The 26632-nt window shown below is 44.7% G+C and overlaps 1 protein-coding gene across 1 annotated transcript in view; it reads left to right on the top strand.

Annotated features, from left to right (window-relative positions):
• The window catches only part of pde4d (phosphodiesterase 4D, cAMP-specific), a 164305-nt gene extending 138798 nt beyond the window's left edge, over positions 1-25507 (top strand). Inside the window, 14 exon segments of the mRNA XM_056280694.1 lie at positions 2336-2372; positions 2517-2593; positions 4028-4077; positions 13204-13316; positions 20296-20389; positions 20746-20921; positions 21151-21249; positions 21442-21606; positions 21777-21876; positions 23723-23877; positions 24137-24259; positions 24474-24656; positions 24787-25014; positions 25016-25507. Coding sequence (XP_056136669.1) covers positions 2336-2372; positions 2517-2593; positions 4028-4077; positions 13204-13316; positions 20296-20389; positions 20746-20921; positions 21151-21249; positions 21442-21606; positions 21777-21876; positions 23723-23877; positions 24137-24259; positions 24474-24656; positions 24787-25014; positions 25016-25276 — 1861 coding nt within the window. The 3' untranslated portion in view covers positions 25277-25507.
• The last annotated feature ends 1125 nt before the right edge of the window (positions 25508-26632 follow it).

Genomic DNA, 26632 nt, shown 5'->3' with positions numbered 1-26632 from the left:
ATAATATCTACATTATATCAGCACCTAATGGAGAGACGAGGAAACAACATTACATGTAAAGCTGAAATGGGAAAAAGAACTGGATGCGAATATCACAGAAGACGAATGGCTGCATATTTGGACAACACAACAGTCCACAACATCCTCTCGTACCTGGGGAGAACATTTTTGGAAGAATGTACTCACATTCTTTATTGCACCTAAAATTACTTGTCTATAGCACAACCATGTTGGAGACTATGTGGGGCAATAAATGTAGACCATTTCCATGTATTTTGGCTTTGCCCTGAGATTGTACAGTTCTGGGAAAATGTTCATATGGTTATTAATGAAATCCTGGGCTATGATATACCTACTATGTCATGTATGGTACTGTACTTTGGTAATATGACAGGTGATATTGTGTTAAGCGAAGACAGATATTTGTTGAAAATGTTGTTGGCAGCTTGTAAAAAGGCCATTACGAAAAGCGGGTACAAGGCAAAACCACCAACGCAGGATGAATGGCTGAAAATACTGAATGCAATATATGATATGATTATATTACATTCAATTATATTGCATTCACTATTCACAGGATAAGAACTCAAGAGGAACAATGTCGAGAGAAATTGCCGATGTTTACATGTCAACGGCTAGATGAATAAATGATACACTGAATATCCATCCATCCATTATCCAAACCGCTTATCCTGCTCTCAGGGTTGCAATATATATATATATATATATATATATATATATATATATATATATATATAGGCTTTGTGGAAACATTGCAATCCAGACCTTTTTATGTTTTTGTTTTTTGTTTCTATTTTGTTTTCTTTGGTATGTCTTTATACAATGGAAAAAATGAAGTATAAAAAATAAATCTCATCTCATGGCGTAAAGGAATTGAAATGAGAGGTTTTCTTAACTATGTGAAATGAAAGGTGGCGGCATACATATAGATGGTCTGTGCAGCAGTAGTGCTGTTTGCACTTTTTTAACATGCCTTTTTTGATTATCGTCGTTTACTTATTTTACATTTACGCTGCATGTCTATTGTATATTTGTACATTGGCTTTCACAGACTGCTGCTAAACAAAATGTCATTGCGCTTGTTACAATGGCCATAAATAAGCTTGACCTGGCAGGGAGTTGCTTTTCCTAGCAATTCACTTTGAAGGTCTAAGTAACATAGCCTCATTATGGAGACTAAAATAACTCGTGAAAATACCAAAGCCTTATTTCCGTTTCATGAAATGCTTCAGAAAGCCGACAATTTTTTCTTGAGAAGTAGGCATTGTGACCGTGAAAGCCTCAAAGGGAATTACTTACTTGAATTCTGTTATTTGGAGTGTCCCACGGGGTCTACAAAGCCCTTTCCCACCTAATACATTACTAACGTAGAAGCAGTCGTCGTAGACCGCCGTACAATATGAAAGTGATAGAGGCCAGGAATTAACACTTTTACAACTGTACTGAGATGGAGAATTTGCCTCGTTCTTCCCTCCTCCTCCTCCTCCTTCACCTGCATCTTTTTTTCTTCTTCTTCTTCTTCTTCTTCTTGGGATCGCATGACAAGGCTTTGTCTCCTTGTGCATTCGTGTCAGAGATGTCAGCTCCGGATAGGGCATGCACCAGTAAGTGTGTCCATGGCCGGGCTGTGGTGCAGAGGAACTGAGTGTGTACTCGCTGACTGTGTCACACACACTGTTTGTGTGTGTAACCTGGAAAAGTGCCGAGAGACACATGGACACTTAACCTAGCTGTGACTGGCCGGCTGACAGGAGAGAAGAAGAAAACAGAAATTGCAAAGGAAAGAAAGAGAAAAGAAGGAAAGAAAAATACAAACAGAGTATAGAGGAAAGGGAAAGGAGACTATATAGTAGGGACGAGTGAATACATTAGCAATATTGTCAGTATGTGCCATAAGTGCATAAAGACAGCCATGTGGAACGTAGGCAGGTTTTACAGCATCCCCAGTGTGGGAATTTATTGGTAGAAACTGCCAAAGGGCAAATTGCATTCTGGGAATTTAGCTTTGCTGAACTGGGATTTGGCCAACAGTAAATCAAGCAACAACAGTCCACCTGTTTTGTCATAATTGATAGTTAAAACCTAAATGATGCCAAACCATTGATGCATTCTGATATTGTCAGTGAGTCCAGACAATGGGGTCTCAGCTGGTTGCTGATGTCACGATGATAGGCTGTATCTGATCCTAATCGGATGTGATGACCCTTCTCCATTTGTCCTTTCAGAAAAACAGCCCTGATGTGTTATAAAATGTCAACATAGGTCTGCTCAATCCGTCCACGTCTAACTATATATTACCCTCTCTGTCTTCCAGTCATGGTGACGATATGATTGTAACGCCATTTGCACAGGTAAGGAAGGGCTCGTGCCAATCATTTTCCTGTGTTTTGATGTTGCATGTAAGTTTATAAGGATATATGTGCTCCAGTACTGAAAAACATTTTTTGTGGGTTTTTTTTTTTTTTTTTTATTTTGTCTGTATATCTTCCATGTAGGTTCTTGCCAGTTTGAGAACTGTACGGAACAATTTTGGTGCATTAACCAATTTGCAACAAGACAGAACATCCAACAAGTAAGTTGTCAGAGGCAATATGTCTCCCTTTCAGTGACTATGGCAGCAAGAATTTAGAATTGGTATTATTGTAAAATTGATTATATATTATTGTTAAGTGATCATAGCTGCTAATGTCTGATATTGGTATATTTTAGTATGTTTTTAGTATCTATTACTACTACTGCTGCTACTTTAGGCTGCTCCCGTTAGGGGTCGCCACAGCGGATCACCCGTTTCCATTTCTTCCTGTCTTCTGCATCTCCCTCTTGTCACACCAGCCACCTGCATATTTTTAGGATATTTATCAATATTTTAGTATATTTCCTATAAAAATATGGTGTTTGTTTCGTGTTCTCATGAATGACGCAGGGTTAGTACTCATAGCCTGGTTTATTAACCAACACGACGAGGCTGCAATAAGACGACATACGTGTAGCTGGCATCCGGCACTATCGCTTCGCGGACCCTAAATATCATCAATGACACAGCCACTGAACTACAGTGTTCTACTTTCAGAAATAGCCTTGTTAACAGCAGCAATTAAATGCATTACAATTAAGTGGTTAAAACCTGACCCCCCCCAACATACAATTTATGGACTGAGAAAGTATGGGAAATATATCAGATGGAACAAATAACATACTCTTTGAGACTTCAGAAAGATATATTTATTAAAAGGTGGAGCCCGGCCATGGCTATATTGAGCCAGTGAAGTGTTCTAGACGCTTGTATACATTCTGTATCATACATGCGTCTCTATCTTCTCAATTCACCTTATCTGTCTATGCATATACACACACCCATACCACTACACACATTCATACACAACTCCCCTCTCTGACCCTGACCCCTCCTTTCCTTTTTTGTAATTATTTGCATCTTTAATTTATACCACCATTACAACTAACAATTCAAGCTGAAGTAAAGGTTTGTTTTTCCTTTCTTTCTTTTTTAACTCCCTTTTGTTAAATTATCTGTGAACCATATCGGTACAGCTGAAAAAAATGAAGAAGAAAAAAACAGCAGGCAAAATTGTGAATTTGGCTGTATAAGTTGTTGAAATTGAAATAAAAACTATGTAAAAAAAAAAAGAAAGAGGAATAGCCTTGTTTTGCCATCAACTATCGCTCCGTCTGTACTACTGCCCTAATTGATAGGCTGTGCCAACCACTCCTGTGTTGACAGATAACACACTATCTAGCTTGGTTGTCCCTCTGCTGTTCTCATTGGGTACTACAACAACAGCAGTTGATTCTGTAAAGGTGTGCCCTCCACCATAGTGTTCCCTGAACATGAAGTGAGAGATGTGATCAGGGAAGGCTAAGGACAATGCTACATGCTACTGAGACTGATGTAGAGAGTCTGGATACGGGCCTAGTGGAGGATGGTTGATTTTGCTGGTGTGGAATGGAAATGTGTAATTGTGTGTTTCTGTGTTCCCCCCAACACCAGGAGATCACCCATGTGTAACCCACCACCTATCACCAAGACCTCCTTTACAGGTATGTTCAGAACATGAGTTATATGTCTTTGTGTGTGTGTGTGTGTGTGTGTGTGTGGATAGGCCTCTGTATGAAGTTGACTGCATAAGTGATATTTCTGGTTGTAAAACTATTATTAGTAGTAGTTTGAGTATTAATATTTGTACTAGTATTAATATATATGTGGTGGCGCAGTGGTTAACGCGGTCAGCTCACAGCAAGAAGGTCCTGGGCTCGAGCCCTGGGGTAGTCCAACCTTGGGGGTCATCCCGGGTCGTCCTCTGTGTGGAGTTTGCATGTTCTCCCCATGTCTGTGTGGGTTTCCTCCGGGGGCTCCGGTTTCCTCCCACAGTCCAAAGACATGCACGTCAGGTGAATCGGCCATACTAAACTGTCCCTAGGTATGAATGTGTGTGTGTGTGTGTGTGTGTGTGTGTGTGTGTGTGTGTGTGTGTGTGTGTGTGTGTGTGTGTGTGTGTGTGTGTGTGTGTGTCGGCCCTGTGATGGCCTGGCGGCCTGTCCAGGGTGTCTCCCTGCCTGCCGCCCAATGACTGCTGGAATAGGCTCCAGCATCCCCGCGACCCTGAGAGCAAGATAAGCGGTTCAGATAATGGACGGATGGATGGATCGTATCTGTGTTAGTAATTTTAGTATCATTATTAGTTTTATCATCATCAGTATTTTTAAATATATTCACCTAAAATTCAAAATTAAAAGATGCCTAATTGTCTAGGGCGTCCGGGTAACGTAGCGGTCTATTCCGTTGCCTACCAACACGGGATCCATGGGTCGAATCCCCATGTTACCTCTGGCTTTGTTGGGCGTCCCTACAGACACAATTGGCCGTGTCTGCAGGTGGGAAGTCAGATGTGGGTATTTGTCCTGGTCACTGCACTAGCGCTTCCTCTGGTTGGTTGGGGCGCCCCCCGGATCAGCAGAGACGGGGTGGAGCAGCGACTGAAGTGGCTCAAAAGGAGCGGGGTAATTGGCCAGATGCATCCATCGATCCATTATCCAAGCCGCTTATCCCAACTGGGGTCACAGGATGCTGGAGCCTATCCCAGCAGTCATTGGGCGACAGGCGGGAAGACACCCTGGACAGGCCACCAGTCCATCAATTTGGGAGAAAAGGGGGGAAAATTGAAAAAAGAAAAAAAACGATGCCTAACTGAGGGATTTAAGCGGGGGTTTTTTATCGTGGATTTCAGAAGATGCCAGCATGGTTGTGATATGGTACAGAAACATGCACATCTGTCCTTTGGGGGGAGCCAAAGAACAGGACCATGATGTGGAACACCATCAGAATAGGAATATGGCTGATGTATTTTGCAGAGATACGGTTCACTGGAGCCGGCCCAGTGGTATTCAAGAGAATGTACAAAACATTAGAGCTAGATAGAAGTGGTTAGGCTGGTGATAATAGTGGATAAATTGTTGTTATCCCATCAGCAATTGTATTGCTATTTGCTGCGGGGCTGACTTAGGTATGTCACTTTGTGGTCGTACTGTGCTTGCATGAACAAGACAGTGAAGTCGTCAGTCCCCCTGTAGAAAGCCTGCTATACATAGATGGTGTTGGTTACCTGGTATGGAGCGATGACTAGTCATGCATCATGTGTGAACAGAGTCTGATTGTCAAACATCACCTTTTGTTTTGCATGTTCTGCCACTAGATACAGTGCATCCGGAAAGTAATCACACCCCTTCACTTTCCCCACATTTTGTTATGTTACAGCCTTATTCCAAAATGGATTAAGTTCCTTTTTTTTCTCATCAATCTACACACAATACCCCATAATGACAAAGTGAAAAAGGTTTTGTAGAAATTTTTGCAAATTTATTAAAAATAAAAAACTGAAATATTGCATGTACATAAGTATTCACAGCCTTTGCTATGACACTCAAAATTGAGCTCAGGTTCATCCTGTTTCCACTGATCATCCTTGAGATGTTTCTGCATCTTGATTGGAGTCCACTTGTAGTAAATTCAATTGATTGGACATGATTTGGAAAGGCACACACCTGTCTATATAAGGTCCCACTGTTGACAGTGCATGTCAGAGCAGAAACCAAGCCATGAAGTCAAAGGAATTGTCTGTGGACCTCCAAGACAGGATTGTATCGAGGCACAGATCTGGGGAAGGGTACAAAAAAATATCTACAGCTTTGAAGGTCCCGAAGAGCACAGTGGTCTCCATCATTCGTAAATGGAAGAAGTTTGGATCCACCAGGACTCTTCCTAGAGCTGGCCGCCCAGCCAAACCGAGCAATCGGGGGAGAAGGGCCTTGGTCAGGGAGGTGACCAAGAACCCGATGGTCACTCTGACAGAGCTCCAGCGTTCCTCTGTGGAGATGGGAGAACCTTCCAGAAGGACAACCATCTCTGCAGCACTCCACTAATCAGGCCTTTATGGTAGAGTGGCCAGACGGAAGCCTCTGCTCAGTAAAAGGCACATGACAGCCCGCTTGGAGTTTGCCAGAAAGCACCTAAAGGACTCTCAGACCATGAGAAACAAGATTCTCTGGTCTGATGAAACCAAGATTGAACTCTTTGGCCTGAATGCCAAACGTCACGTCTGGAGGAAACCAGGCACCTCTCATCACTTTGCTAATACCATCCCTACAGTGGAGCATGGTGGTGGCAGCATCATGCTGTGGGGATGTTCTTCAGCGGCAGGAACTGGGAGACTAGTCAGGATCGAGGGAAAGATGAATGGAGTAAAGTACAGAGAGATCCTTGATGAAAACCTGCTCAGGACCTCAGACTGGGGCGAAGGTTTACCTTTCAACATGACAACGACCCTAAGCACACAGCCAAGACAACAAAGGAGGGGCTTCGGGACAAGTCTGTGAATGTCCCCAAATACCCCAAATGTAGGTGTGCCGAGCTTGTAGCTTCATACCCAAGAAGACTTGAGGCTGTAATCGCTGTCAAGGGTGCCTCAACCAAGTACTGAGTAAAGGGTGTGAATACTTATGTACATGCAATATTTCAGTTTTTTATTTTTAATAAATTTGCAAAAATTTCTGCAAAACCTTTTTCACTTTGTTTTTATGGGGTATTGTGTGTAGATTGATGAGGAAAAAAAGGAATTTAATCCATTTTGGAATAAGGCTGTAACATAAAAAAATGTGGGGAAAGTGAAGGCGTGTGAATACTTTCCAGATGCACTGTATGCGACTGCACATGTCAGCCAAGCAGTCAGTCCATTAATCTGTCAATGGTGTGTATTACTTCAAATTCCCTCAAAAGTCAAGTCAATTTAATTTGTATAGCCCAATGTCACAAATTACAAATTTGCCTCAGTGGGCTTTACAGCAACACAACATCCTGTCCTTAAACCCTCGCATCGGATAAAAAACAACTCCCTAAAAAAACCTTTAACAGGGAGAGAAATAGGTAGAAACCTCAGGGAGAGCAACAGAGGAGGACTCTCTCTCCCAAGACGGACAATGTGCAACGGATGTTGTGTTTGCACAATTTACAGAATACAACATTGAAAGAGGATAACAGAATTATAATGGAATTATAAAATTTATGAAGAATATGATGAGGAGGATGCCAAGCAGTATCCAGACACCACCGGAACAGCCCAGGACCCAAGCCACAGGACCAGCATCCCCAAGTTAAAAAAAAAAACAAAACTGATCAAAACTGATGTGGCACACTTTACAGTACGTGTGGCTCACATGTGACAGCTAAATGGCAGTGCCTGCAAATGTAAAATGTTCTTGGTGTCCCAGATGTTTTGACAGGGATAAGAAGGACCTTGGGAGCAGTTGTTCATATTTGATTCTTGTCATCCTTATATCTGTTTCATATTCTGAGTGTCACTGACCCGGCAGACCTTCATATATTAGCATCCGATGAGACACTGTATTTAAACAGGTCAGGCTACAGTCGCGGCACAGCTTTTGTTACTCAGTATGCATTTCTCTTTCTTAAATAGGCAGGATGGTGGCTAAGTGGTTGGCACTGCTGCCTCGTAGCGAGAGGGTGCTGGGTTCATTTCCAGCCTGTCTGGGTGGAGTTTGTGCGTTCTTCCTGTGTTTACATGAGTTTCCTCTGGGTATTCTGGTTTCCTTCCACGTTCAAAGACATGCTTGTTGGGTGAATTGAAGTCCGTAAATTGTCTATAGGTGTGAATGGTGTGTGTGAATTACTGTGTGTGTGGACTGGTGACCTGTCTAGGGTGTCTCCCTGCCTTCTACCCAATGCTTACTAAGAGAAACTCCACCCACTCATGACCCTGAATTGGACTAAGATAATGGATTGAAGGATGGATTGTTGAACCTGAGCTAAAAAAAAAAAGTCTTCATTGCCCCTGAAAGGGTTCTCTTACAGCGACAAGTCAACGCTTTCTTTATTGCCAGCAGACTACTGTTACGACTTGGCTCGAAGCCGAAACATGAAACCCGCATAATTGATCCCTAGTAACGGGCATCAGGTGTGTCCATCAGAGCAGGGCTTGACGCCGCCATTAACATATGTTCCGTTAAAATAGGCCTGTAAATCATGGCTTGCTATCCTACTACTGTATATGGTCACATTTGAGCCATTCACCAGATAAGATGGCACAGCCACTGGCCAGGTTATTTCCTCTGCATATGCCAGATCCCAGCCTGCCTGACCCATTTTGGCTGTGAAGAGGACACGACACAGGCGCACTCTCTGGTGACCAGAATAGACTTGCCCTTGACAGTCACTTCCTCTTGTCTTCTGCATGAATGGCTGAAACTTAGCTTCCATTGCTGCTAGGAGGTCAGATCATATTCACCTCCTGTTACTTCTGAATAACATGACTGTCTTCCTTGCTTTAGTGGGATGTGTCTCAAACACACACAGAGACACACACAAACACACACACACAGTTGCTGAGCACAGAATTTCTGCACAATAAAGTACAATGAACATGGAGAAGCCTTGAAAAATGATTTGCCGCCGACTTCCCCCATGTAAAAGCTTCACATACAGCTGTACGTTTACATAGCAAAGCTACATAACCTCTTGGTGTATGAGGAATTGATGACCCAGCACTATATTTAGAATTCATGGTACACAGCCATAGTGGGTCAAGCCATATAAACTGGCAGCAGGAATGAGTCATGGGGGTGATTGTATTGACTACTCGTAATGCAGAGGCTTGCTGAGGTGGCCACTGTGCAGACCTGCTGAGAGAGACAATAAAGGCAATGTAATTAATAGTTGTTCTAAATCAGTCGGTGAGAGATGACTGGAGAATTGGAGGTGTGCATTTAGGTCTCCTGTTTAATGTTTTTATTTCAAACCTTTTCCATTCTCTCTCTGACTCACACCCATCATTGTGTTTTCCGGTCATCTGCCATTGATGTATTGATTAGATAAAGAACGTGATTTTCAAATGACCTAAGAATAGAATAGACTCCAGTGACCTTTGACCCACTGCAGAGGAGAGCGGATGCTGTGTCATTGAGATGAGACGGACATGCTAATTAAGCCACATTCATAATCCAAATTACCAAGGGTAAGCTCTTTATAGACCAGTATTTTTTTTTACCATTTTTTTTTCAAGGTGGCAAGTAATTAATAACAGTAGTTGATCATCTATTCTACTCAGGGTCCAAATATTGTTATAATATTGTTATTACATTTTTCACTGGGACATAAAACAACAGATGGAATGTAAACACTAAAGAATACGGAACAAAGAAATTAACATATTGAGAAAGCACAGTGTTTAGCGTCTAAATGCAGGGACCGGCTTTGCGGTGAAAAGCATTTCTGAAAAGGTTTTCAGAGAATTTTTGTAGGGTGATAGGAACGTTTCTGGTCTATACTGCAAGATGGGAGAGCTCTTTGTAGGGCAGCACAGTGGCCCAGTGGTCAGCACTGTTGCCTCACAGCAAGAAGGTCCTGGGTTCGAACCCCAGACCGTCCCAGGTCCTTTCTGTGTGGAGTTTGCATGTTGTCCCCGTGTCTGCGTGGGTTTCCTCCGGGCGCTCCGGTTTCCTCCCACCATCAAAAAAGACATGCATGTTAAGGGTTAATACTCCTGCCTGTGCCCCTGAGCAAGGCAATGGAAAGAAGAACTGGAGTTGGTCCCTGGGCGCTTTGGCTGCCAACTGCTGCTGTACAATAGGATGGGTTAAATGCAGAAGACAGTTCATTGTAAGAATACAGTGTCAAAGTATCGCTGTTTCTTCTCTTCTCTTCTTTCCACTGATTGGCAGCTTAAATGGCAAAAGCTCTGTCACCTAAGCCTTGGCACTTTGTGCTTTAAGTGTTGAATTTGCATGTGATATATACAGTATAGTATATCTGTGGAGGGGGGGGGTTCCCTTGCAAAGATTTAATTTTATTAAATGAACCTGGATAATGAAATAGGACGTGGTCGTGGGGCACTATCTTACAATGTGATACTCAGCCTATAGGACGAATATTAAAGACCCCAAAAACGTAACCGCACACGAAGGGTCGTTGTAATCATAAAGCTTTGGATCGAGCTTTCGGATCACGTTAGTCCTCTGTGGTGCATCCTCTCCCTTCCTCTCTCTCTCTCTCTGTCTGTTTTTCTCTTCATTGGTCGATCCTGTTCTTTCTTCCTCTCCTACCCCCCTGCTCCCCCCTCTCCCTCCCTCTCTCTCGTTTCCCCCTTCCTCCCAGCCCTACTTCAGTAGCGCGCTGTTCCGGTCCGTGGCTTGGTTGCAGCCTTGCGTCTGTGCAGTAGAGTGGCCTCTCTGAGCGCTGGTGTCTGATGTCGCACTAAGCATGAGAAGAATGTCATTGACGTCAGTGCAGTTGCTGTCAGAGAGAGTAGCACCCCAGCCACTGACACCACACCAGGGAGAGACAGACTCGGAGAGTGAAAGGGTGACTGAGGGAAAGGAAGGGTGGTAGACGGAGAGAGGAGGGGAGGGGGTTGGAAAGGAGACAAAGGAGGGAGGGCGGGAGGATGTTCAGTGACCACTGGAGGGAGGAAAAAAGTGTGTCGGAGAGGAAAGAAACTTAATAGGCGGATGAAAGAGGAGATATTTTATAGTCTCGAAGACACCCTAGTGAGCACGGGGTCGTTGTAGAGAATGGTGATAACAGAGTCTCTTAAGGTGGTCATGCCCATTCAGAGCTCTAGTCCTTATGTACACCACAAGCCCCGCGTGGAAGACATTACCTAAATTGGGGCACACGAATCCCAACACATAATTAAAAGCTCATCCCTCAATTCTGTAAATACTCTGGTAAACAGTCTGACGTTTGAGGATTTACACAGAAAAAAAATCAGATTTCACATTTCTCACGGTTTAAAACGTGGGCCGTTGTCTTCCCAAATAAAAACATACTAAAAGTTCTGTGTAGCTTAGTTTTAGTTTCCTAAAGTGCCAAGCACGAATGACTTATAAACGCCAAATACTCCAAAGGGCTAAAAATCGATGTCTTTTTGTGTTGGTATTTGTTTTCTCTTTGTATTTGAATTACAGCCAAAGTCATCCCTCTCACAGATCACATGGCACTAAAAGCCCTTGCTCTCCCAAATTCATCATCAAGACATCGATATTAATCGGCTTCTGACAAGGTGGCTCCCCCCCCCCCCCATGTAGATTGACTTTGAGAGATGTCTTTGATTTATAATTGAAAAAAGAACAGGAAACACCGCTAAAGAAAGTATTTCCGTAGTGCGTTTATCACTAATTATTTCACCCGTGCGGTCACACTACAAATACCTCAACCCTCGGTCTGACTTGCGTCTTGTTTTGACCCCCGTCCTTTTCACCCCTCCTCTCTTTCTTCGGCTACCTCTCTGTCTTTTGTGTTTGCATGCGGAACATACAGTAAAATGCATGTAAGCCAGTACAAGGTGGGGGAACTCACTTACTCCAAATCCGATCCTCCATGGCTCCGGTCCATGTTTCACCACTGTCCCTTCCCCATCCACAGTGCAGTCCTCTCAGGCTTTAGGTACAGCTCCGGGAAAGCAGCACGTTTGGCTACCAGGGACGCCGAAGCAACAGCAGCCCACCCCCTATACACACACACACATGCACACGCGCGCGCGCGCGCGCACACACACACACACACACACACACACACACACAGGGCATCTACAGGAAGCACTCTACAACTGACACACACAACACTGGATTACACCATCACGTTTCTGGGTAGCATGGACATTTTTTTAAAAGCAGTGGAGGCTGAGGAGACACAATGATGATGTGTTATGGTTAGCAAGCCGTCTCGTGTGGATGCGAGTGGGTGTGTGGGTGTGCGGACACGGCTGCATGTGAATGTGTGTGTGTGTGTGTGTGTGTGTGTGTGTGTGTGTGTGTGTGTGTAAGATGCCTTTGTATCCGCTAGCCATGTTGGGATGCTGTGGACGATCTTGTCTTTGCTCTGTTGTGGACAGTGTTGAGATGAAACCCGGCGGCTTTTGAGCATCTCACTGGATTCTCTTACCCCCGCCCCCTCCTCCTATGGAAGACATGGGCCCGCTAAGCAGACTGCTGTTCATCTTGCTACATGACTGGAATTACACTGCTCTTATGGACTATAGACTAAACCTTAGGCACCTTTACTGCTAAAGAACTGTTTGAATGTGATTTGTCCACGGGAGGTGGTGAGTCAGTCTGTCTATGTGGATTGTCCGTGTCTTGCTTTTGGTTCTTTTCACCTCTGAAGCCAGGGAGATACCTCTGTATAACCTCTGCCGTGGTTTTCACACAGAATTATTTAGCAGCTTATCGTCCCTGTATCGTTCAGATGGACACTCAGACCTGATTTAGAGTGGCTGTGTTTGCCATTCCTCAACAGCGGCTGTTTTTCGCCGGAATTGTTTCTGACTGTTGTGAAAGTGTCGTTGTTTTCAGAGAGGAAACCCAGGATTTGAACTTGCGGACTATTGAAGGTCCCTCTCTCTTCCAGAGGAATGAGTGGGGTTTGACACAGCCTGCCCGTGAGTGCTCGTCTGTGGGGTTAGGACACGGGACTACTGGGCCCCACTCTCAGGCCTCACAACTGGCCCCTTCTGTCCAGTATGAAGAGTCACCCATGTGTCCACTCGGGGTATCCCAGCTTAACTGTATGTGGGGTGGGAGACCCCGGGCCTGGACCATCCACTAGCCCTCTGAAGCGGGCTCTTACTGACCCCTTGCCCTCCTGTCTTGCCCCTGCAGAGGAGGCCTACCAGAAACTGGCCACTGAGACCCTGGAGGAGCTTGACTGGTGCCTGGACCAGCTGGAGACGCTTCAGACCAGACACTCAGTCAGTGAGATGGCCTCCAACAAGGTAAGAATAATAGAAATCATACTCACTTTTGTGCCTCCGCTCCTGCCAATTCACTGTGACAGTGTTTCAATACTGAATGGGTCCTAACTTCTGATCCAACAAAATGGTCTGCATGAAAGGTATCTGGAGATGTGTTCAGGTACTTCTACCCAGAATGCAATATGATGCTTTTTTATGGTTGATGTTAAGGGGGCCTGGACCCAGAGAGAGTAGTTGTAAGTCCATTTTAATTGAATGAGATATAATGTTTTTACTGAGTGTGCTTTACCAGAGTATTTATGTTGAAGCATTGTGTACAAAAGTTATAAAGTACCTGGTACTGAACAGTCCCTCAGGTGATACTGTGTCAGTCTATGCGGGACCCATGTTAGATATTAACAAACGTTAGGCAAATATATAATATATGAGTCATGAATGAAGGCAATCATCAGCGGAGACATGCTGCTCATTGCAAAATAAGTCCTTAGGAAATGATTGGCTAGGGAATTTCTTCTTTTTCTGATGTCATTTACCGTAACAGAACGATATTCATCAGCGCTTTTCCATTCAGCACCGCAACCAAGCACCGGGTGCTGCCATTTCCATCATATATCATAGATCTTTGCAAGGGATTGGATCTTCCTGTTTAGAAGAAATGTGGCGTCTTCTAGTTGCTAAATAGTAGGCCAGCTGCTTGGTCTCCAGCCTACTTCTTTCCTTGCTCTACCACTCAATATTCTTCCTCAAACATCTTCATATTTGCAACCCAGCATCTTCCAATTAATTGTTGCAAGGTGTTTATTTCCCCTTCATGGCTACAATAGCGTAGAGAGCTGAGTGGCAGTGCCATTCTCTTCTTCATAAACAATAGGATCAATCAATCTGGATGGGACATGGCTTATGTTATATGCACTCTAGAGCTTTTCTGCTCTCCGGCTGTGAAAGCGCACACTGATGTGTTTGTGTTGTATTGTCTATATGTGTTAGTGATAGCAGAAGCATCGTCATGCAGGCAGGGGACTGTGCTGTGAGCATGCTCAGTCCCCTCCAGTGTGTGTGTGTGTGTGTGTGTTTGGGGGGGTGGGGGGCTGCCTTGGCGCTCTGTATGCTGATCAGCTCGGGGCTCTGGTGATGTCACACACCATGATGTCACGTTGGGGGGATGGACTAACAGAGAGAGAGGAGCAGAGGCAGGGACACGGATAGACAAAGGAATAACACAATCAGACACACACCGGCCATGCTGCGACCAATTCAGGTGTAATTAACGGAACGAAAGTCTGCCTCATCTGGATGTGAAAGCATCTTTAAACTAAAAAATTTGCAAGCGGCGTCTCGCCATCACTCACCGGCACAGCTGTCACTTGTTGTCATGGCAACAGGCACAGGCCCAGCCAGCCCGCTGTCTCTCTCCAGCAACACACACACACACTCACATAGAGCACACACAATGAAATACAGAGTCTCTACATCTCTCTATAGACCGAGCCTCACAGGCAGCCATAATATCCTGTCTATATTCTCCGCACTTTGTTAGCAATGTTCTAGTCCCACTCATCACAGTAGAAAGAGCCAGCAATTGGATTAAAGAGATAAAATTGAAAAAAAAATTTAAAAATCGTCACCTAACTTTTCCAAATGTTTTTTTTAAGCATGTCCCCAAATTAGAAAGTTAGTCGCCCGATTCTCTAAACAATGTCCCTGCTCTGTTCTAACGGAGAAAGCGATAGCGTATTGCCTTACTTGTCCTCTTGTCTGTTACTTGAATACGTGAATTTAATATCGTCGCTGCTGATGTTTATTTGTGTAGCCCGGCACCGCCACCCTTCACCAGGAATTATCGGGCCCTATAGGAAACACGCATCCCTGTCGGTGCACGAAGTCAGCTCACTTTTAAATCATCAATGAACCGCACGTTCCTACGGTTCTGGGTCCGCTCATTGAATTGGGTAGCTGAAATTAGATTTGTGGCTCCACTCTCCTAGCCTGTGTACTGGAGAGCGGTGGTGCCTGCCACCAGAATAGATGTGGGGAAAGCCAACATTTGCAACAGGGCGAGGATCCATTGAGTAGTGGGCTATATACAGCAGGAAATGGATATTTTGGGTCACCCCACCTAAAAACAAATTACACACATGTCACAGGTAAGCTTGGTGTGACACTTTCCAATTTTTACCCCATAGTGTTTGTCACACCTCTTCGTTGAACTATCAATAAGCTGTGTGTCTGTGTTTGTGTGTTGCATATGTGGTAATTAGGGTGGGTTTTGGTTGTGTGTGTAGTATATGTTGTTGTTGTGTTGTATATGTGTTTCTACTGTGAGTATTGTGTGTGTGAGTGTGTGCGTGCACGTGTGCATAAGTATGTTTGCTTGAGAGTGTGGGTGTGTGCATGTGTTTGTGTGCTGAGCCGGTGCTGGCCGTCTTGGCTCAGAACCAGTTGAAGATGCTGGATCTGTGCTGGCCACTGGTCGCATCTGCTCCAGCCTAGCTGTAAATTACTTGCAGTGCCAGGGCTGCCAGTAGAGGTGAGGTGTAAAGTAAGCAGAGGCAGGTTTGGTCCCTGTTCAATCCACATAACCACTGGTCCATCACGCACGCACACACACACACACACAAACGTGCAAACATACTCACACACACATGCACATACTCACACACAGTATGAGACAGAGCAAGAGGGCTTTTACCCACCTCTCCAACCCCCCCCCCAAATCCTAAACACAGGTTCATTCTTACATACTTGAGTCTTTTTTACTCTAATCAACTGCAGACGATAAGCTAAAATGAAACTAAATTGAATTAACTAACTAAAAGGAAACTAAACTAAAAGTCTGCTTATTATCTTAGAGATGTGAAGCGTATGCGTGAAGTATTCACATTTGTACTTGCACAGTCATACGGTGTTTTTTGTTCTTCGATAGTTATTTCAGGATAAGCGTGGTATTCTTGAGGTCGTTATCATTGCCACTGCTGAGATAATCCTATTTGAGTTATTCTAACCCCAAGCTTAATTATGTCAATCAAGTTTTTTTTTTTTTTAAATCAGTGGCTAACCACACGTGTGCCTGTGAAACTCCTCACAAGCACGTAAGCACAGACGCCGACCTTGGTGTATTGACCAACGGTACTTTGTCTTGTGAGGTGACTCTCTTGTGACTTGCCATCTTGCGAGTTTAATGGTTTTTTCACATATTGCACATCATGTTGTTACCGTCCCGTGTGTCTCTGAATATCACTCCAGGGAAAGTTGACCTCAGTTTGTGACTATTGTATGACGAGAGATGAGGTAACCTCTTCTTGCATCACATATGGTCAGACATCGCTTACTCACTCACACACACACACACACACACTGTTACGTGCATGTGTGTTTGTGTGTGTGTGTGTGTGTGTAATAGCTGAGAGTATCGATTCCAGACAGAGCAGCACATGTAGAGATTAGATTAATATTTTGCATCTAATACTGACATAACACGAACACACTCATATAATGTAATAAAATATAAAATAAATGTAAATATTTAATATATAAATATAAAATACAATATAAATAATACAATATATAATATAAACTATAATAGGATAAAAAAACAAAGATATAAATGAACACCTCAAATCGTGTGGTAAACCCGGTTATGTACGTTGCTATGTGCACTCATGCCTACAGACACCACCACAAACCCACACTGACGCAAATACACACACACACACACACACACACACACACACACTCACACTTAGAATCACCTTGGCCAACATGCGGCAGGGTTTAAGGGAAAGAACAGAAAGGAAATAATTCCTCGGAAGAATTTCCGCTGACTTAAATCCCAGCCAATCATACAGCGGGTGACCTCAACACCGTTTCAAACCAAGCCAATGAGAGATGAGGATGAGATCACTATCTGGGCCCTGATTTGCTGGTGTTGTGCAACACTGTGAGGGAAGCAACCTGTGCTCTTCACATGGGAGCCTCTGTCAGACGTAGAAGCAGGCAGCCAGCCAGCCTTGTTTGGGAGCTGTTGACAGAAAAATCTTGCTGTCCTGGTGCTTTGGCACGAACCAAGCATCCGCACCATCATCAATTATTCACGACCCCAGCAGTGTGTCTCTGTATGTGAGCGCATGTGTGTGTAAGTAAGTGTGTATCTCAAGAGAGTGTGTGTGTGTGTGTGTGTGTGTGTGTGTGTGCGCACGGTCACGATATGCTCTCATCGGATCTTTGGGAAGCCATACACCTTCTCCTGCCTCTCTGTATCCGGGACTATGGGCTCCTTTGTCTGGATATGTACAGTACAGGAACATGACGCCTCATTCACGGACTCCATGCAACAAATTTACATTGAAACGAGCTCTCGGCGGCTCCTCAGGTTGAGATCTTTTATTGGCTAGAGCCGCGGTCTGGGTTTCCGTTTCGTTGGCTCTCTGGCGCTCCATCGCGCGAACTCTCTTTTCAGCCCATGTACCTGTTCTGCTCCTTTTCTGAATCTGTTTTCGCTGGTTTTTCAAAATGCCTGAAGCCAATTATCTTCTCACTGTTTCCTGGGGATACATAAAGGTAAGCTTTAGGCTGTATGTAGCTTTCATTTCAATCGCCGATGGTATCTTCTGCTCTAATGTGAAAATGCCACAACCAAAAGCACAGACACAAAGGCCTGATGTAATCTGTGACCATCAAAACTAGTCTGCGCCTGGGGTTTATGCTCAATGCACAACTGCACACATGTATGCGTATGATCCCGAATTGAAGAAATGAAATAAACTACATCCATATAGATTGCCGGCGCGTCTGTCACGGAGTGCATATCCTGTGTGTGACATTTCTCCGTCTTGTATCGCTCTAATCGAGAAGGTGTGACTGGGAGAGGCGACGCTGTTTGTACTGAGTTTTTTTGTGTGTTTTGCAGCGGGTTAAAGATGGTCGCACCACGTCTAAGGGGCACCATGTGTACCCAGGTTCCTCGTTGGGTTCAGTGTGAAGCCAGAGATATGTTCACTGCATTAGTAAACCTGCAAATTGCTATAACGATGACTTCACGTTGTCATGTTTGGTCCGTGGCATTTAGAGTATCACACATTATGCGACAAGACGCCTCCATCACCCTCGCGGCGGTCTTCTTAGGTCAGCAGATCCCGAGGTGGTCTTGCTGCTCCAGTTTGCCTGAGCCTCAATAGTTAGCTGTTTGCCCGGGTTAGTAGATACGTTTCACATCCCGACAACCGGAAACGGTTGGGAGCCGCTGCAGTGTTTGTCCCTGCTTTTGTCAAGATGTGGTGGAATGTGAGGCATTCTGCCCAGAGGTTATGCCGGAGCTCTTATTTATTGGCTTTATTTGCTCTCGTTTGTAAACATAACTTACCTGGCAAGCGCAGACGTTTCCTTGCCCCTCAGACACCTCCATGTTAGCAAGGCACGCCGGGATGTGTCAGAAGCAAATCTGTACACGTCTCTGCCGTGCGCATTGTGTAGTGTTATAATGGTCCATTTTAAGTGATCAATATTGATCGATATGATCAGTTAATCAGCATACATTATTCATTTGGACAAAGGCCTGCAGCATTCAAGACTATGTAGTGCCTTTGTTGAGGACGTTTTTCTTTTTTTGGCAGGGGGGGGGTGTTTCCCCCCTTTTTCCTTCCCAGTTGTAGCCGGCCAATTACCCCACTCTTGCGAGCTGTCCTGGTTGCTGCTCCAGCCCCTCTGCCAATCCGGGGAGGGCTGCAGACTACCACATGCCTCCTCCCATACATGTGGAGTCACCAGCCGCTTCGTTTTACCTGACAGTGAGGAGTTTCTCCAGGGGGACGTAGCACGTAGGCGGGTCACGCTATTCCCCCCAGTCCCCCCCCCTTGAACAGGTGCCCCGACTGACCAGAGGAGGCGCTAGTGAAGCAACCAGGACACATACCCACATCCGGCTTCCCACCCGCAGACACGGCCAACTGTGTCTGTAGGGATGCCCGACCAAGCCGGAGGTAACACGGGGATTCGAACTGGCGACCCCGTGTTGGTAGGTAACGGTCTAGACCGCTGCGCCGCCCGGATGCCCGAGGACGTTTTTCTTTTGCTGTCGGTTTTGTAATTCCCGTGTTTCATAATCGCTCTGGTGAATCTGGTTTCAAGCATTCTTGCCCACGTCAGTCAGTTTTGCCATCAAATCAAAGGCTGGAGCTAAATGTGGGTCTGCCACGGCAATCAGGTCCAGGAATGACGCAGAGAGGGAGAAGGGAAAACGACACAGGCGGTGAGGGGATAGGCGAGCTAAAAGCAGGTGAAAGAAATTGGGAAAATTGGTTACTTACAGTGTGATATTCTCAGCAAAAGACATCTGAACCAGAGTCTGTGTGTGTGTGTGTGTGTGTGTGTGTGTGTGTGTGTGTGTGTGTGTGTGTGTGTGTGTGTGTGTGTCTGTGTGTGTGTGCGTGCGTGCGTGCGTGCGTGCGTGTGTGGTACATGCTGACACGGTTCTGTGGCGCCGGTGGAATTCGAGAAAGTACTTCCTGTGTTGTGCTAAAAACAAGTCTGCTGGAGGCCCCGTGACTTCCAATACATTGCGTTGGAAGTTTTCACAAGCTGCATTTAAGATGTGGTCGTTTGGATAAGAGAAAGATTCGCATGAATGCCAATTTTGGTCGCCCTCTCCCCAAACGAGTTACAGGCCGTGCCATTTTTCCAAATATAAAACATTTTAGAGAAAATATATCATGCCTATCATACCTTAACAATATCAGGTTTTGGTTTTTTTTTTTACTTGTGAATTCTATTTGCAGTTTCTTGCAAAAACCCTCCCCAGTATTTCAGTATTATCAGTTCATAAAGGGTCATGTGGACTCTTAAATACCAAGAGACTGTATGTAAATAACTCCAGCATAAGACTATGCTGACCACCCTTATATAAATGGTATGAAAAAGTTAAAGATTATAACTGTGATTCTGTGTCCTTTGTGGTACATCATCAGTGTCTAATCCCTCTGTCTCTCTCCCTCTGTGTGTGTTTTAGTTCAAGAGGATGTTGAACAGAGAGCTGACTCACCTATCAGAGATGAGCCGCTCGGGGAACCAGGTGTCGGAGTTCATCTCCAGCACCTTCCTGGGTGAGTTAAGCTCAGAGGAAAATACATTCACTGGCCTGGAATCAAACATTTGCCTGTACAGACTGAATCCACACGCTGCAAAGCCTGAACACCAGCGTCGTAGTATCTACATGTGTTCGAGCTGTTATTCAACAGTCACCACTGAGATGTCTCGCCATATCCGTCTCAGCCCGCATTTCATTTAGATTACAGCAAAAATCTATAAATAATTGCTTTTTGACAGACATTTATTTTAAAAAAATCTGTTGTGAATAGTCAGCTAGTCCCTCCTCGATGATGACGAAGGACTTGATCAATCCCCCCCCCTTTTTTTTTCCTCTTTTTTTTTTTGCTGTCGTTTTCATGCGATGCCACAGACAAGCAGCATGAAGTGGAGATGCCGTCCCCTCAGAGCCAGAAGGAGAAGGAGAAGAAGAACAAGCCCATGTCTCAGATCAGCGGGGTGAAGAAATTGCAGCACTCCTCCAGCCTCACCAACTCCAACATCCCCCGCTTTGGAGTCAAGACTGAGACCGAGGATGAACTTGCTAAGGTGTGTATGTGTGTGTGTGTGTGTGTGTGTGTGTGTGTGTGTGTGTGTGTGTGTGTGTGGGTGTGTCAGGGAAAGATGGTTAATGCTAGATGTAACTGCCAAATGAGGGATGTTGGCAATGGCAGTTGGCTAGGAAGAACCAAAGGAGGAAGAGAATGATTCTTTTTCTTTGAATTAAACAGAAGAAAGTAGTTCACTTGTGTCATAAGGTCTCTTGTTCCCTTATCAGGAGTTGGAGGACGTGAATAAATGGGGCCTTAACGTATTCAAAATCACAGAGTTCTCTGGGAATCGCCCGTTGACGGTGATGATGTACACAATATTCCAGGTAATGAGCGTCAACCATTTCCCTGGAATTTCTTCGCATTTCATTCTGTGTTGTTGTCGCCGTTGTTGTAATCCCTATTATTTACTGTCATTTACTGTTTCTATTGTTCAACCATCTACTACGGTGGCACTGTTTATCCTATCCTGAAATTGATTTGATTTTCTAAACCTGTTTTTTCCCCCTGCCCCCTAGGAGAGAGACTTATTAAAAACTTTCAAAATTCCACTTGACACCTTTATAACCTACCTGATGACATTAGAAGATCATTACCATGGCGATGTGGCCTACCACAACAACATCCATGCTGCTGACGTCACCCAGTCCACTCATGTGCTGCTATCCACCCCTGCCCTTGAGGTGAGGCACACGTGCACATGCAAAATCAAATGCAGATGCACACGCACGCACACCCTCCAGCTCAAAGCCCAGCCAGTGGCTTAGTTGTGTGGATATTTTCTTCCTGCCGTTTGATTCTCTCACCATTGCCTTCTTTCGTTCTCCCCTGTGTGCTTGATCCTTTATTCCAGGCTGTTTTCACAGACTTAGAGATCCTTGCTGCCATCTTTGCCAGTGCAATTCACGACGTGGACCATCCGGGAGTCTCCAACCAGTTTCTCATCAACACCAGTGAGTCTAAATACAGCCCAGATTTCACAGCTACGTCAGTGGCTCAGCAGTCCATTGAGCGTGCATGATGAGCATATGTCTGCTAAAACACACACACACACACACACACACACACACACACACACACACACACACACACACACACACAATCACACACATGCGTATACACACACACACTGTGTGATGTACAGATTGCAAAATGTTCACACATTGACAACTATGCCTCACAGATTTACACTCGGGCTCATCATCATTATCCAGATATGTAGCGCACTTAAATCCGTGCTTGTAGAGTTGCTAAATCAGGACATATGCACATAGACAGCACAGACGTTCACATACAGTAAACACCCACATGTGCCGGCTTTGATTGGCGAGCTCGAGCCCCTGGAGTTCAAAAGGGAGATCAATAGTGTCCTCAATAGTGCCCTTTTCCTGTATAATGGATCATTCACCGTTCAGGCTCAGGTTTCTGCAGGGCCAAGTCCACCCACCCGTTAAACACCCACTGTTCCCTCTAATATAAAGTAGGCAGTGTTGGCCACACTTTCTAGAAAATCAGGTTTACCTTGTGCTTAAAGGAATAGTTTGGATTTTTTTTTTTTTATGTATGCTCATGTCGTACATAGGTAGGTTTCATTTTCACAGTCATCCATCCGTTTCTTCACACTGGATGCGCAACTCCAGCTTGCCATCTAGAGTTTAATGTAATTAGAGGGGGGCAAGTACACAATCCTCATTCAGGGCAACAAAAAAACAAAAACTCCACATTTCAGCCAAACCTAACATGATGCTATTGCAATCTATCGTTGTGAGTTCGAGGGGCCTTTTAAAACCTTACCATCTGTTACAGTCATTTCCCCCCACGCTACTTCTTGTAACAGCCTACAAGTGATTTCTGGCGAGAGTCACCTTGCCTTGCCTTGGCATGACTAAGAGGACATTTAGAAATAAAAACGACGGTACATTTTTTGAAATGACTAGAAAATTCCAAACTATTCCTTTAAGGAGACCATCCTTAAACCGGAGTACATGGGTTTAAACCCTGTGACATTTAATCCATAGCAGCTTGGGTGCTGTTCTTCCGAACCTGAGTAGAGCGGTCAATAGAGTCAACTTAATCCTCTGAGGTCTAAGGAAAAGGACTCTTGCAGAAACCCTCTTGTGGAAACACACTCAATACAAACATGTAGACCATAGCCTTATATTGGCCATTTTGAAGAGTATTAGGGAAACTGTTTCAGAAAAGGAAAGATGTTTTTCCTCCAAAAGTTTCCACTCATTTACACAAAGGATTGTGCCACCCCCCACCCCCCACCCATAAGCCCAAACGGGGATTCCCTGCAGTAAAGGCAGTGTGAGTCATCCTAGTTAGGAACCACCAAACTGATCTTCTGTCAGCCACAGAGCAGGATCCCCTTTCGCCTCCCTGCTCAGCTCTGCTGTGGGCAAGACTAATGCATATTAATGGGAAAACTAAATACAGCCCAGAGGACCTTCAAATGACCCAGAGTGGAGAAACCACTCGCTGAAAAAACATGCTGGTTCTGTCTTTTTCCCCACCTCTCCTTGAGGAAGGGATAGATTTGGATACATCTATTCAGCGTATGTAAGGTTTGGAGACTAGCGCACAACGGGCTTATAATAAGCACCTTATTCCATGGCAAAAATGTGACTGATGGCACGGACATTTTCTCTGAAAAGGGTCTCGGAATTGTCCTGAAATCACCAAGTTTTATTTATGTCTGGCTGTTACGTGACACTTCTGAAGCCTGCTGTTTTATCTGTGAGCCTGAAAATCCTGAATTACAGTCAATGCTAATACAAGTGTTTGTCCTCCGTCCAGACTCCGAGCTAGCCCTGATGTACAACGACTCTTCGGTATTGGAAAACCACCACCTGGCAGTGGGTTTCAAGCTCCTACAGGAGGAAAACTGTGACATCTTCCAGAACTTGACCAAAAAACAAAGACAATCACTGCGCAAGATGGTCATCGACATTGTGAGTGCTCACAGTCTTTGTGACCTACATGTATCTGCAAATGACACAAACGGTTTAAGGCTTTGCGTCAATTGTTTGAACTAGAGCGAGCTTGTGCAACAGGGAAAGTATCAGAGGCGATAATGAATCAGAATGTTTGATATTCCGTGATGCAATGAGAGCAGGAATTACAGTCATGCTTTCGTTTGTTTCGACTCGTTTACCTCCTATGGGGCAATAGCCTTTATTGTGATGGTTTGTCCTGACCTGTGCTCCCAAGGTCCTAGCAACTGACATGTCAAAGCACATGAATCTACTGGCGGATCTGAAGACGATGGTAGAGACTAAGAAGGTGACCAGCTCCGGTGTCCTGCTGCTGGACAACTACTCTGACAGAATACAGGTCAGACTCCAGCTGCACGCCGCCGCAAAATAAACCCCAGCAAACTTTCTATATGCTTAAGATACTGACATTTTTTTTTTTTTTTTGCTTTTCATTCCTCCTCCTGAAAATGACTTTCTTTCATAGCTGTCTTTCATAGCGGGATATTATAGCTATGCTGGGGGCTGTATTTTAGGTTTATATTGTAGCGTTTTGTTTTGTCTTGTCTCTTCAGGTTCTGCAGAACATGGTGCACTGTGCGGACCTGAGCAACCCGACCAAGCCTCTCCAGTTGTACCGACAGTGGACGGACCGCATCATGGAAGAGTTCTTCAGCCAGGGTGACAGAGAGAGGGAGAGAGGAATGGAGATCAGCCCCATGTGTGACAAACACAACGCCTCGGTAGAGAAGAGCCAGGTAAAAGTCAAGACGAAAACGCGCACACGCATGCAAATGACTTGCTCACATGGACAAAAGCACACATATGCATATCGACGCACGTATATATCATTATCACTAATCCCTTTTCTCCCCACCGTACCTGTAGGTGGGTTTCATAGACTACATCGTTCATCCTCTATGGGAGACATGGGCAGACCTTGTCCACCCAGATGCCCAGGACATCCTGGATACGTTGGAGGACAACAGGGAGTGGTACCAGAGCACCATCCCCCAGAGCCCCTCTCCTGCCCTGGACGAGCCAGAGGACGGCAGTCGGCCCCCTGGAGGGGACAAGTTCCAGTTTGAGCTCACCCTGGAAGAGGACGGGGAGTCGTGACACGGAAAAGGACAGCGGCAGCCAGCCGGAGGAGGAGGAGGAGGAGGAGAACAGCTGTAGTGACTCTAAAACACTCTGTACACAGGACTCTGAGTCGACAGAGATCCCTTTGGACGAACAGGTGGGGGAAGAGGAAGAGGCAGTAGATGAGGGGGAAACACCCTGCTCGCAGCCCTGTGTTGTAGAAGAGGAGGAGGTAGAGGAGGGTGCGGAGGACGACGAGGAGGACGAGGAGAGAGCGAAATCTGCCGATACATAGCAGTGTATGGACAGCAACTGATTAACTGTTTCTCTTAGTAATGACAAATGATTATTTATAGAATATTTTTTGGGGTTTTGTGGAGTCTGTGTTTTTTATACATCTATGTTTATGGTTCCAAAGTGTGCGCCGCACTCCAGCTTGACCATTGCCCCCCCCCCCCTTCTCATCTGAACTGGTCATGTTTTTTGTTTTGTTTTGTTTTTTATTTTTGTCCCCCCCCCCCCCCCAGACACGGCCACTGGCACTTCTACAAGTTTTTTTACACTCAGGAAAACTCTTTTCCATTCCTGTTTGTATTGCAGTGGTGTCTAGTAGTTGTTTTTCCTCTTTGTACGTTCAGTTAGGGCGTAAATGAGCAGGTCAGATTCTACAGGAAGCTGTTTGCGCCGTATGCCCGCGTCCCTTCTCCCTCCTCCTCAGCCTTGCCTGAAGTTTAGCAGTGTTTCCGTGTTTTATCAAGTGCCCATTTTAACAGAGGTGGCTATCGTTGTGTTCAAGGCGAATCTGTGTCTTGGTTATGTCTTTCCTCCCTGCAGCGAATGATGTGAAGCGTTGAGCTGTTGGTTCAGATGAGAATCTGACGGGCCGGGAGAGATGAAAGCCGCAGCACACTGGGGGAGCAATGCATGATGGGACCTTTTGAGACACGTCTCTGATGTGGAAGTCTTCCTTGAAAACCTGACCGAGACGAGGCTCAGATCTTACAGCCACGATGCTGTCTTAGACCTCTTTAATTTTTGTATTGTACTGTATGTCAGATGGAGATATTTTCTAGATTTTACTTTTGCTATCCTAAGCTTTTTTTTGTTTTTTTTTTTGTTTTGGTTTTTTTGTTAAAGAGATGAGAAAAGCAACTTTTGGAACCATTTGGAAATCATTAGACACCATCGGAGAGAAACCCGTCACATATTTTCAATGTTTCAAGCGGTGTCGTCACAGCTGGATTGTATTAGGAGTGTACTAAGGTGTTTGCACTTGCTCTTACCTATATCACATAGCATTTATATGACTATCCCCACACCATTGTACTCATACTTGGTTATTCCTATAAACTGAATTGAGTTATTTTATACTAAGTTGAGTGAGGGATTTTCACTGAAGAACAGATTGAAACCTGTCAGCTCATGCTTTACTTTCAATGAGATCATATCTAACTGATGGATGAAGCCTTTAAGTTTTATTATTGTTGCCTGCAGTTCTTTTGAACACATCCTGAGACAATGCAATGCTCTGTAGTTGATATGAAATGCACCTTTTGTTAGACGTTCGGGTAGTGCTGCGAGTGTACAGAGATGGTAATGACGTTAAAAGTTAGTAGGGAATTTTTATACCAATGTAAGGAAAGCTTTTATC

The sequence above is a fragment of the Lampris incognitus genome, chromosome 1 (genome assembly GCF_029633865.1).
Source record: "Lampris incognitus isolate fLamInc1 chromosome 1, fLamInc1.hap2, whole genome shotgun sequence".
Lineage (NCBI taxonomy): Eukaryota > Metazoa > Chordata > Actinopteri > Lampriformes > Lampridae > Lampris > Lampris incognitus.
The sequence above is the reverse complement of the archived record's forward strand: the minus strand, read 5'-3'. Positions and strand labels throughout refer to the sequence as shown.